The sequence below is a fragment of the Corythoichthys intestinalis genome, chromosome 14, assembly GCF_030265065.1.
Source record: "Corythoichthys intestinalis isolate RoL2023-P3 chromosome 14, ASM3026506v1, whole genome shotgun sequence".
Taxonomy (NCBI): Eukaryota; Metazoa; Chordata; class Actinopteri; order Syngnathiformes; family Syngnathidae; genus Corythoichthys; species Corythoichthys intestinalis.
In genome coordinates, this window is record NC_080408.1 from 30,228,795 (window position 1) to 30,241,851 (window position 13,057).

The 13,057-nt window shown below is 40.1% G+C and overlaps 1 protein-coding gene across 4 annotated transcripts in view; it reads left to right on the forward strand.

The window, feature by feature from the left end:
• Positions 1-13,057, forward strand: part of LOC130929706 (contactin-associated protein-like 5) — a 178,971-nt gene that overhangs the window by 119,826 nt on the left and 46,088 nt on the right. For all 4 annotated transcript variants that reach the window (XR_009066945.1, XR_009066944.1, XM_057857110.1 and 1 more), the window contains exon 17: positions 9,111-9,329. Coding sequence is in view for 2 of the 4 variants with exons in the window: in XM_057857110.1 (XP_057713093.1) it covers positions 9,111-9,329 (219 nt within the window). In the remaining 2 variants the exon portion in view is untranslated. The remainder of the gene's footprint in view (positions 1-9,110; positions 9,330-13,057) is intronic.

Sequence of the window (13,057 nt, forward strand, 5' to 3'; positions counted from 1 at the left end):
ATAAGCCTTACGTGTATGCTCATTTGGCACACAGAAAGAAAATCAAGCATTATCAGGCTTATCCTTTTCAGCATTTTAGTTTTTTATGACTGCGATCAAGCCTGCCTCCTGCGTAAAAGCTGAGTTCAGGCTAGGCGCTAACGCTAATGCACAGCTTCATCGCTGCAGTCCTGCCTGCCGATCTCGCTCTTTGCTGACGTAATTGCTGCATGAATTCCGATTTGGGAGACTTGACAGTTCAGACCGCCGCCACATTATGAAAAAAATGTAGCCTAGATAGGATTTAAACCACATACTAAAGTGACCCAGATCAGATTTGAAATGGTCCACTTCTATGCGACTTGTCTCGTGTCCTAAAAACACGAAAAAATCGGATTTGTGCATGAACCTAGCCTAAGATAGTCTGCATGTTTACAGCATACTAAATTTTGAGGTAAAATAGCTGGGGTTGTTCCGATCATGTTTTTTTGCTCCCGATCCGATCCCGATCATTTTAGTTTGAGTATCTGCCGATCCCGATATTTCCCAATCAGATTGCTTTTTTTTTTGCTCCCGATTCAATTCCAATCATTCCCGATAATTTTTCCCGATCATATACATTTTGGCAATGCATTAAGAAAAAAATGAATAAAACTCGGACAAATACGTACAGTAGGGAGAACAAGTATTTGATACACTGCCAATGGTTTTCCCCATTGGCAGTGGGAAAACTACGGGCTCAATCGACAAAGGCGGTCTGAACTGGCGCGCCAAAAAAACAGATATGACCCCCCCAAAAAAAATTGGAATAGTGCATTAAGATCTGCAGTATGAACCTAGCCATAGAGTTGTTTTCTCCTGTCAGAGGCGATTGATAATGAGGGGCTAGCATTCTAGCGGTTAGCCCCTTACCACTTTAGACTCGACAGTAGTTGTGGATGCTGGACCTTTTTGTCTTTTGCAAATATTGTAAATAACGTAAAGATTTGTCTCTGCAATGTAAAAAAAAAAAAAAAAAGCGTCACGGTGTGTTTTTTTTCTTTTTTTTTTTTTTTCTTTAATGAAAAAGTATATTTTCTATATGCATGTTACATGGTGTTTTTCTGTTTAGATAAAGGTTTTAAGAACTGGGATTTGTATTTTCCAAATGTATTTTTATTTATTTATTTTTGGTTTTTATGCTAATTTAATTTGATGTTAGCTTAAAGCAAAACTAGGTAACTTTCAACCTTTAAAAAATATTTTCATAACATTTGTAATGATATGTCGACTAACAACTAATTGAATGACACCTCTAGTACAGTGGGGATCATAAGTATTTGAACACCCTGCGATTTTTCTAAGTTCTCCCACTTAGAAAATATGGACGGGTTTGAAATTTTGATGGTAGGTGCTTGTCCACTGTGAGAGACAATCTAAAAAAAAAATCCACAAACAACAGTGTATGATTTTTTCTTAACTATTTATTTGTATAATACTGCTGTAAATAAGAATTTGAACACTTGTCTATTAGCTAGAACTGTGAGCCTCAAAGACCTGTTAGTCGCCTTTAAAAACAATTTAACAGGAACAAGTATTTGATACACTGCCAATGGCCATTGGCAGTGTATCAAATACTTGTTCTCCCCACTGTATATACATTCAACATACAGTACATAAGTACTGTATTTGTTTATTATGACAATAAATCCCCAAGATGGCATTTACATTATTAGCATTCTTTCTGTGAGAGGGATCCACGGATAGAAAGACTTGTAATTCTTAAAGGACAAATGTGACTTTGTATATAGTGACTAAATATTGACATCTAGTGTATTTGTTGAGCTTTCAGTAAATGATACTGTAGCCATGCCCAAATGCATGATGGGAAGTGGAACCATGACTGTGCGTAGTGCTAGCAATTGATATATCTTTTCTGTGTTGGGAAATAACATAGGGTGTTAAGAAAAAGATCAATTACTACCTTGCTTTCCCACATTGCTTCCCACGATAGCTCTAATCGTAGGGAGAGGGATCGTAAGGCTTTAGCCAATTAAAAAAAGGCTCCAAAAGCTTCCAAAATTCACTCCACTCATTTTACGCTGCCTTTTAGCTCTCTATATAGGTAAAACAGCGCCATTAGAGATTGAGCGTGACAATGCGTGAGTGGGTCGTGCAGCGCATGCATTAATTGCGTTAAATATTTTAACGTGACACAAATAAAAAAAATTAATTACCGCCATTATCGGGATAAATTTGATAACCCTACCTTAAAGCCAAAACTAAAGACTCTGGATGAATGTAACATATTATGTCTGTAACGTTAAATACAATCAGAAAACGATTTATTTAAAAAATATATATATCAAAAAAAGGCATGTCCGATATTTTTTTGCCGATTCTGATACTTTGAAAATGACGTGATCGGACCCGATCATCTCTAAAAATAGCACTTTCCTAAGTTCAACATTGCCTACCTGTAGCTGCTTTCAATACAGTGAGGGCTGGCGAACACACTGGTGGGTGTTACGTTTAATGAAACTTCAAAAAGGGAGGACAAATAAGTTTCTGCCTGAAGCTGCTCTGGAAGCTGTCTTGGCTAGTCTTGCTAGTCTTGCTAAAGCAAGCTAGTCTTGGAAAAAAAAAAACAACAAAGATGTAAGGCTCCTATAGACCAGGGGTCTCCAACCAATACCAAAAAAGTCCACCGTGGGTGCAGGATTTTATTCCAACCAAACAACAGGACACCTTTTCACCAATGTGGTGTTTTACTAGTGCAATCAGTTTATTTCAGTTATGTACTGCTTTTTTTTTTTTTGTCAGAAACTTCATTGGTTCAACTGTCTGTGCTGGATCAGTTGGAACAAAAACCAGGACCCACAGTGGCCCTTGAGGACCGGTTTGGAGACCCCTGCCATAGACTATCCACATTATATTGCCAAGACAATTTTTTCTGTAGTATGAGCAAGGCATTTAAATGACAACTATTTGTTTAAACAAAGTCCTTTCGTGTATTCCTCATTCATTTTGACACTGTACTTTGAAATCTGCTTCCGAGCCCCTTACCATGTACAGTACAACGAGATGGAGAAAAGACGGCTTTGATGAGCCCTGTAAAAGAGGCTTCGGGGTGTCATTTCGATGTGATTTAGTTTGCATGAAAATGAGACAGTTGTTTACGACGTGAAAGTTTGACGAGTCCACACACTTTCATTTGTGGTGCTGCGACAGCCCTCGTGGGAGTTGAGGGGACAAAAACAGCAGCTAATGCAGGGAGGCCCAGGGGAAATCACCGGGTTCCAGCTCGGAATACTGCCGCTGTGCTCCCGTTGCGGGGTAACTCTGTCGCCGGGCTCCCGAGAAACGGAGGGAGTTGGATTATTGTTTCATCTCCTCTTCTCGCCCGCCCGCCCGCCGCCGGCGTTGTGCTTGGCCAGCACTCTGCTAAATCTTTCAGGAGGCCGACACGCTCCGGCGGCACTCCGGCACGCGGCGATCCATAACGGGCCTGAGGCAATTATATCAACAGCGCAAATGAAAGTGGTCACACAATACGGAATAGCTTCTCTTCTTCTTTCTGGAGCCCTGGAGGCTCACAGTGATGTGTGTATACCAGCCTCAAGGCTCGCAGATATGGAGTCGAGTGTCAGGAACAAAATTGAAGTTGCCCGAGGAGTGAAGCCTGAGGGACAGCGTAGTAATAGGAGACACAAATACCGGAAGATATGAGATTTCTTTGGCTCACAGATTTTGGGAACATTGTAGACGCTACTTAAAATATTTAAAAAACCGAGAATAGCATTTTATTCATTCATCTTCTGTGCCGCTTATCGCCACAAGGGTGCTGGAGCCTAAGCCAGCTATCTATGGGCAGGAGGCTGGGTAAAACCTGAATTGGTTGCCAGCCAATTGCAGGGCACAAGAGGACAAAGAACCAATCACGCACACACTCTTTCTAGACATGTGCCGATTACTAGTTTCAAGGTATACCGTGGTATGAAAACGTCAAGGTTTCAAAACCGCAAAAAAATCTGTCATACAGTCCCTAAGGTATTAGCTATTTTTTATGTCCCAAAAATGCATGGAGAAATTCCTCGCTTGCGGCTGCAAGGTTCAACCCTGCCCCATTGGTTGTTGCTCAGTGTCAGTGAGTCAGCTGTGCAACACGGTGGCTGGAGGAGGTGAAACTCCTGAACTTTTTTCCCCCATCGAAGAAAACGAAATCGCTGGTATGGGAATACTTCGGCTACAGACAGCCGCGACTTAAGAGAAGGAGGGCCAACAGACATGTAAAACATGTATACAGAGGGTTGCTGCCGAGCGGGCAATACCTCCGATATGATTTTGCATTTATACAAAAATTAAAGGTTAGTAGACACTGTCATGAACGTTTCCCACCAGCTACGAGAGTTTCCAGCGTGTTTAGTGTATCTAGCGGTGGTAAAATGTGTTTTTTTTCTCTCTGGCAACTGTCTGTGTTGAGAAAGAGAGTGTGTATAATGTAAACATGATACGAGTCATACACACGTGCTTTTTATGGAAAATGATTCAGTTATTTTTGTTTTAATGCTAATAATGTTGAGCAATGGTTTTGGGTTTCGGCTCACCTAAAGGACTCCATTTATTTCAATTTTATTTTGGAATATTATGTTTTTTTTATTTTTTATTTCAACTTAAAATTATACTTAAGTTCCAATTTGCTAATGTTTTTAAAAATCAAAATCCTGTTCAATGGTAATTTTTTTTTTTTTTTAAACCTAGATATCTTAAAGCAACACATTTTAGAGCTGTAATTGCATGATCGTGATACAGTGAAACAGTGATATTTTGGTTTAGGGTGATCATACCGTCAGAATATCATACCGGCACATGCCTAACTCATATCTAGGGGTAATTTGAATTGGTCAATCTACCATATTCCATGCATGATTTTTTGGGGGATATTGGGGGAAACCGGAGCACCCAGAAAAGGCTTATGCAGACACAGGGAGAACGCGCAAACTCCACACAGAAAGGCCGAGATTGAACCTTTCATCTCAAAACTGTGAGGCGGACGTGCTAACTTCTCACACACTGTGCTGCCAGTCATTTTATCGAAGACAAATTGTGTTTGATGTTAACAATAAAAAAATCAGTTTTTTGGGGTTTTGTTACAAAGCGACACATCTTACACATATTTTAGGTTTATTCGAATCGAATAGCTTTGTAAGCATTTCATTCAATGTTAATAAAAACGAGTCTGACTTTTATTTTTAGTTACAAAAAGTATTAAAAAATAAGTAGTGGTACCGATTCATACGAATTTAATTCATTCCTAGACATATTTTGTAAATAGAGATGATCGTATGTTGACGGCGAATGCAGGTCTTTATCGTTACTTTAATCCATATCAGCAAAAGGCCTTCCATCTCCTCCAAAATAGCGCTACGATGTTTAGAGAGGATAGTCGTCCCCTTGCATGCTTTGACCATTTTGATGGCTTCCATCTCCTTGAGGACTGTCGAGATCATAGACATATTCCGGCCGTATTGTCAAGCCATTTCACTGATGCGTACACCACACTCATATTTTTCTATCACTTCTTAATTTCAATGGTAAGCGTCACCTTTTTCATTTCACTTCCTGCCTTCCTGGGACCCATGTTGGTTTCTCTCACATGAAAATCCGCTGTGCTGCCGTCTTGTGGAAAAACAATGAAATAGCGACGTTGTCGTAAATCGTTATATTTCGAGCATGTCGTCATATGTCGAGACAAATGACGAGTCAAATTTTACATCGTATGTCGAAAGGATCGTATGTCGATGCGTTCGTTTGTCGAGGTACCAGTGCACCATAATTTTTTGGACTATAAGGTACACCTGATTATAAGCCGCACACACCCAATTGGAAAAGAAACTTTATGTTCATATCAAAGTTGCACCGATACCGATACCAGTATCGGCAGGGGGCGCCGATCCGGCCCGAATTGGTGGTATCGGTATCGACGAGTACCAATATTTAGGGCGCCGATACCATCTACTCGCATCACTTGAACACAAATGTACTGTCCTCCCCACGTGAGCTAACTTCCTAAATCCCGATGCAGGACATCTGTATGTCTTTGTCTCGAAATTTACCAAACGAAATAAACACCTTCGTCTTCAATATTAAGAATGTTTACTACAACGTGTATCCGCGATGTTACGCTGCTCATCTAACATGGCATTCACAAACGATTAGCATGTGTGAGCTAGAGCCTGCTGTTGTAATGACGATGGGATCAGAAAGGTTAAGACCGTGGGAGACTAAGCAAACTCATGGTTTTATGATGAACAATGAGTGGCAAATTAAGAGCGCCGTACTTCAAACTCGTCCTGTTTATGAAAGTCGATTGTCATATGCTATTGTTGTGCAGTAATGAGCAGAAGTGACTTCTGTGGCCAGAAAGCACTCAAGCGCGCACACTAGATATCATCAAATAGCAATAGAACCCATGCCAACTCTCGCGCGCACACACTAGATATCATCAAATAGCAACCTAGATGTGCTACATTAGATCCCATGTCATTAGCTGCTTGAGCCAAGAGCGACGCGTAGTACATATACTACATTGATGAATTAGAAATCAACAAATCAATACATACCAGTGACTGTAGATAATGCTGCAAATACTGTTAATTCAGTACATAACACAGATGGACTCAGACCACAAATAGGATGTTTTGCTTATATGGTAAATATAACTGCTAAGAGAGCTGCAGCAATCAACAGTGTGCCCCACTTTACAAACAGTAAGGATTGCTCTCAGCACTTTTATACAAAATATCTTCAGATCAGTAAGAAGTAAGCACATAAATATTATGCACTAAAATGCATGTTTATATGATGGTACTGTTATTTTTGCTTGTTAGCAGATAAAAAAAAAAAAAAAAAAAACATTAAAAAAAAAAAATAAATAAAAGTTGAATTTTCTGTTTCAGAGCATTAAATGTATTGAATTGTATCGAAAATCGTACCGAACCGTGACTTAACTGTATCGTTGCATCCATTATATGTACATATATATATATATATATATATATATATATATATATATATATGTGTATGTATATTTTTAGCAAACATAGTGGTATCGGAATGGTATCGGTATCGGCCGATACTGCACAGCCAGGTATCTGTATCGGTATCGGGCCCCAAAAAAATGGTATCGGTGCAACACTAGTTCATATACCAGCCACACTGGCTGTATATTCCAGGTTTCTACTTTGTATTATAGTATATAAACACCAAAAGACATGAAGCTCATACTGTGCGCCTGTAAAAATTAGCCGCACTGGAATCTAAACTGCAGGGTTCCAAATGGGGTAAAAAAGTAGCTTCTTACAGTCCAAAATTTACTGTACATACTGTACATAGGGCAAATTTATTCGTACTATTGTGCTTTAAATCACACGAAAATCAGCAAGAAACAAGTAAGAGATAGAAACAAAAGCACAAATAAAAAGATACATAAAAGTCTCATTATATCAATAAGATAGTTAAAAAATAAAGAGAGTTAAAATAGGAAATAAAAACAAAGAAATGGATGAAAAGCAAGACTTATACAATTGGGTATTTGAACAATAAGGGCCGCTATAATTACGCTGTAGTAAATAATGTTTTTAACCCTTATTGAAAGGAGCTAATCGTTTGAGCACACCTCAGTTCTTCAGGTAATTTCTGCCACAAGTAAGGAGCATAATAACGGAATGCTACCTCACCTTGCAAATAGGTTCCAGACGACCTAAGGGGTCTAGATGCACAGAAGCGGTCAGATAAATGAAGCATGTATTTTGGCCATTAGTCCATTAAGTGTGTTGTAAACCGGCAGTAAGATTTTATGGTCTTTCCATTGACTCACAGAAAGCCAGTGTAACGATTTCATGACCAGTGTAATATGGTCCAGTTTCCCTGTATTTGTAAGGACTCTTGTAGCTGCATATTAGAATAGCTGCAACGTCCTGATTGATTTTTTGTAATGACCTGTAAATATGCCATTGCAATAATCCAATCCACTAAAAATGAATGCATGGATCAGTTTTTCCATGTCTTGTTTGGATAGAAGCACCTTAATTTTGGCTGTTTTAGGTGCGAACAAGCAGATTTAATGATAAACTTTAGATGGCTGTCGAAGTTTAGGTATGAGTCAATAATTACAACAAGATTTCAGGCTGGATTTGTAGCTGTGAATGACAATGAGCGCTGATTTTTAACTGTTCCTGTTTTGGGCCAAAAATGATTGCCTCTGGCTTTCCTAGATTTAGCTGGAGAAAATTTTGGCATATTCATTCATTGATTGGATTTTACTCAATCAGGTTTATCGAAGACTCAAAAATGACTCATGTTTCCAATCCATCATTTATTTATATTGATCATTAACGAAAACATACTGTGGTTCAATTTCATCAAATACTAGGATTTGAATTTTAATGACTTGACGATGTTAAGTCTTCAAACATTTTTTTGAAAATTACATATATATGTTATATTCATCGTATCAGATTCACTAAACTGTCCTAAATTAACATTTATGGGGGGGAAAATGTATGAGACAAAATTGATTGTTCAGGAAGTAAGCCCGTCCACTTATTAAAAATTGATAAATTTAGCCTTTGGGTCATTGGAATCCAATATGCTAAATCGCCTTGCATGAACACAAAATGAAGGTTTCATAAATATTGAAGACAACAATAAAAACATGTTAAGCTCATTAAACTTGTAAGCATGTACATCAGGTTTATTGAAGACAGTTCAGATAATTTGATTAAAATGAACCATACTTGCAGTGTGTGATTTCTTGAATTTTGAACACTTTGAAAATTAAATTTGATTAATTTTAAATCTTATGTTAGGTTTGTCGATTTTTTGTGAATTCAAGATCAAGTTAGTAGAGTTTTACAAACATAATTCATATACACGACACAAAAGAGATTTTAGAACCTAACAACTCTTATTAAAAAACTACTGATATTTATTAAAACCTAAATTGTTTATTTAACACATTTTTTGCAATTGACGGCGATGGACTTCCAACCCATTTAAACTGGAACTCCCTATTTCAACTTCCATTGCTGTCAATCGCAACGTATGAGTAAAGACAAACATTTAACGGTCTCTTTGTTGCCCCCATCCAGCTCCTTCCAGAGTTCTGTTCTCCTTCGATGTGGGCAATGGTCCTCTTGAGGTCGGTGTGGACTCGAACTCAGCGCTGAACGACGAGCGCTGGCATCGGGTTCGTGTGGAGCGTAACGTAAAGGAGGCGTCGCTGCGGTTGGACGCCTTGCCCGCCGCTACCCTCCAAGCGCCTGCCGATGGACACGTTCACCTGCAGCTCAACAGCCAGCTCTTCATTGGTGAGCCTAACCAAATGCAGACCCGAATGGAAGCCCTTGTTGGCAAATTGACTTTAGTTTTAAAGTGCCTTAAAAAATCTTAAATAGCATTATTATGTCAATTTAAATCATATTTTGAGACGATTCGACTTAATACAGTACAACAATTTGGCAAAGTGCAGATGACGAGAAATGAGTCTTTCAATCTGCCGTTTAGCTAATCCTGTCATGATGGCGCTCTGGCGCCGCCATCTGGGTGATGACGTCGGCAGAGTAACGATTTCAGCTGATTTAGAATCCAGCCCGGTGGAGGAGGAAGATTCGGAACGAGGAAAATGTGACAGAAAGTGGCTAAATGTCATTATTGTTATTATCTCTCTACTCCAATATTTTTACATGATATTCTTTTTATCTAAGTATTTATCACCAATTGATAAATAAATTGTATGGTCATGACAAATAACATTCTTGTGCTAAATGGAATACGACATATTAAAAATGCATTTATTCAGTACGACAGGGCTAAATTACTGCATAATGGTCAAAACTGCCGACTTCTTAAACCTCCCAGACAGTATTTTATGCCACCGGAGTTAGTCCGGCTTATATCATTTCCCAGCGTCGGCTTCGGAGACTGAGGAAAGAGCCTAAACAAAACAAGAGGTGTGAGAGCTAGGCAACATGCTAACCCGAACCGAGTTGCTGTTTCAAGTCTTTCGAAAACGAAAAGTCACACAAAACTACCCCGACTCATGTCACATGCGGCGGCGGGGGTTATGATCTTAACCGATCGGCCAGCCCCTGGCGGCGAGCAAGGTTCAGCTCGTCGTTCTGCTCCGGCACCGGCAGGCAGGCAGCGCTCATTACCGGGGACACATAAGGGAATGATCTCCAAAAATGGCGACGACGGAGCGCGTGGCTGCCCGAGCCCAAGCCAAGTATAGCACTCTCTAGGTGGGCGTGTGAAGAGGGCCGAGGGGGCTGGAAGTCTGGACACAATCGAGAACCGGAGATGAGAGTGGGGGACTCCCCAGGCCCAAGCCGAGGATAGCGCTCTATAGGCGGGCACACGAAAAGGACCTAGGGGGGTGGAATTCTGCACACAATCAAGAACCGGAGACGAGAGTGGAGGGCTCCCCGGGCCCAAGCTGAGGATAGCGCTCCATAGGTGGGCACGCCTTAATCGGCTAGCGACCATGGTGTGCGACAAGCCGCCCGGTCGTCAGCCGAGTGGCCTTTTTCGGTGGACAGGGAGCATTTTCACCCACAAAATGCAAGCCACCTCCTTATTAAAACGTTTGCCATGATCCCGGTATATGGCATAACATAAAACACGTAACTTATTCACTTTGTCATCCGTCCAATGGTCTCTAGATTGTCTGACTTGTTTTTCCCCATTCTATGCGGTGAAATGAATCTTTTAGAAATCAAAAAGCCTCACACCACTCTCCCTGATGTAGCAACAAAAAGCTGTAGCACATTGGGCTGGCGTGACGCAAAAAATAAACCAATTCATCTGCAAAATCAGCTGATTCCGCAATCCTTCTGCATACTGTAGTAATGGCTGTATTGTGAAAATGATTAGTCCGCTGACCTCAGATTTGCATTCTTCCTCAATCCAGACTCAGGCCGGAAGTCACTCATTTTCACTCACTTACTCGTGAGTACAATGGTCCCACAGTTGTCGGACTTGTTTTGGCCAATTTTGGGGTGAACGGGAACTTTTTGAAACGCAAAAAGGCTCACACGCCTTTCCCTGGTGCAGCAACAAAACCCTGCAGCACATTTGGCTGGCGTGATGCGAAAAACAAACAAATTAATCTGCAAAATCAGCTGAATCCACAGTCCATCTGCATGCTGTAAACCAATACTGTATTGTGAGATGCTGACCCGGGGGGACGTCACATTCGCATTCCTCCTCAAAACACGAAGTTATTTTCATGGCGCGGGATTAAAAAAAATTGAATAAATATATCAATCGGTTCCACACACATCCAAGCGGTCCATTTCATTCCGGAGCATAAAATACTGCGTGTAATATGAAATAAACATGCTTTTTTTTTTGTGTCACAGGCATTTAAATTCCAACTTCCAAGTAAGCTTAGCTTCTTTGTAATGAGCCAAACAGAACAAAATCTCTAGGTTCATTATCACTAAAACTTGTCTCGACTTCCAAAAGTCTTCGACTTGTACTGGTCTTAGTGAGTTCTATTCTCAGGCAAGTCTTGGTGTTGGATAGTGTGGTCTTGAGCACAACATTCCTCTCTAACCTCAGAACAAATAAGAAAAATGCTCCAGTCAGCATGGCGCACTAATAAACTTCCCTATGTGATTTATTCTTGCGAGGCTCTTAAAATAATCGTTAATTGAACCACCTGAACCACAGGGCGGTCATTAATCAGTCCGTCATGTAATTAGCCATTAACGACCTACGACAAAACTTCATCAATACAGCCAGCGGTCTGTTTATCACTGCCTTGATGCTGTTTGTCCATTTCCAGGGAGCTAAATCCATCGTTTAGGTTTTATCGATAGGCAAATCTCGGCACGGACGTCACTCCATTTCCATCAACAAGCCAGCAAAGAACAAGTGAGCGGATCGGATCAGGAAGCGGCAGGAAATATTGATTTTTGCCAGTAATGTGCTAAGCGTGTTTACCTGAGCACTCCGGTGGATTTGTTTTCCGGAGAGGAAATGAAGCATCATTATTTGCCGGCAACCTTGATCCAAAAGATTATGTTTGAGTCGGAAGCAGAAGTGGTGCATTTTCTTATCGTATGTTCTTGCTAGTTACACAGCTTCAAATAAATTCAGCGTACAAATACACCCAATGTTGTGCAGGTTAAAAGCCAAACCCCAAAGATTGCGTCCATAAAAAATGCAAATCAGAAAATTCCTTAAATATTTACCAGAATAGAAAAAGTGTATAAATCAGAATTAACGCAAAAAAAGAACCTGTTAAAGACCAAATGTGAAGTAATTTCATAAAATGCCAAACAGGATCACAATTAAAGTAATTAAGCATTGTCCAACAAATAAAACATGAAAAAATAATTTATATGCTGTATATTTGACAAAATATTCGTGTTTCCGAAGTTCGAGCCTGAAAGGGGACGAAACCGGAAGTGACACGTCACACCGAGAACAGCGATGGCAGCGCTCCATACAACCGCCATACAAAGCCCTTCAAACAATGATTCAAACAGCGATATAAGCGATAGATCGAGCGCAAGTGAGGAGATCAAAGTTTTTGAAGAGTTGGAGGAAGAGGAGGAGGTTGGAATTTTATGTTGGACTGTACACGTATTAGCCAGACGCTAATCAGGATGCAAACAATGTGCCCAGACTACCTGACATGGAATGAAGACAAGACCCATCGAGATATCAAGATTGGTAAAATATAGGCTGTTATTATTTTTATGATTTGAAGCATGTCAGGTAAATAAACCACCTACTATTGCCTGGGATAAAAGAAAAGTTTTGACAAATCCCCGATCATGTTGTGGAATGAACAGTAGAAGCTAGCGACGTTAGCTTTTATTTACCTGACATGTTTCGGCGAACACTTAGGCCTTCGGACCCTCTGACGAAGGCGAAAGTGTTCGCCGAAACATGTCAGGTAAATAAACCACCTACTATTGCCTGGGATAAAAGAAAAGTTTTGACGAATCCCTTATCATTTTGTGGAATGAACAGTAGATGCTAGCGACGTTAGCTTTTATTCACCTGATATGTTTCGGCGAACACT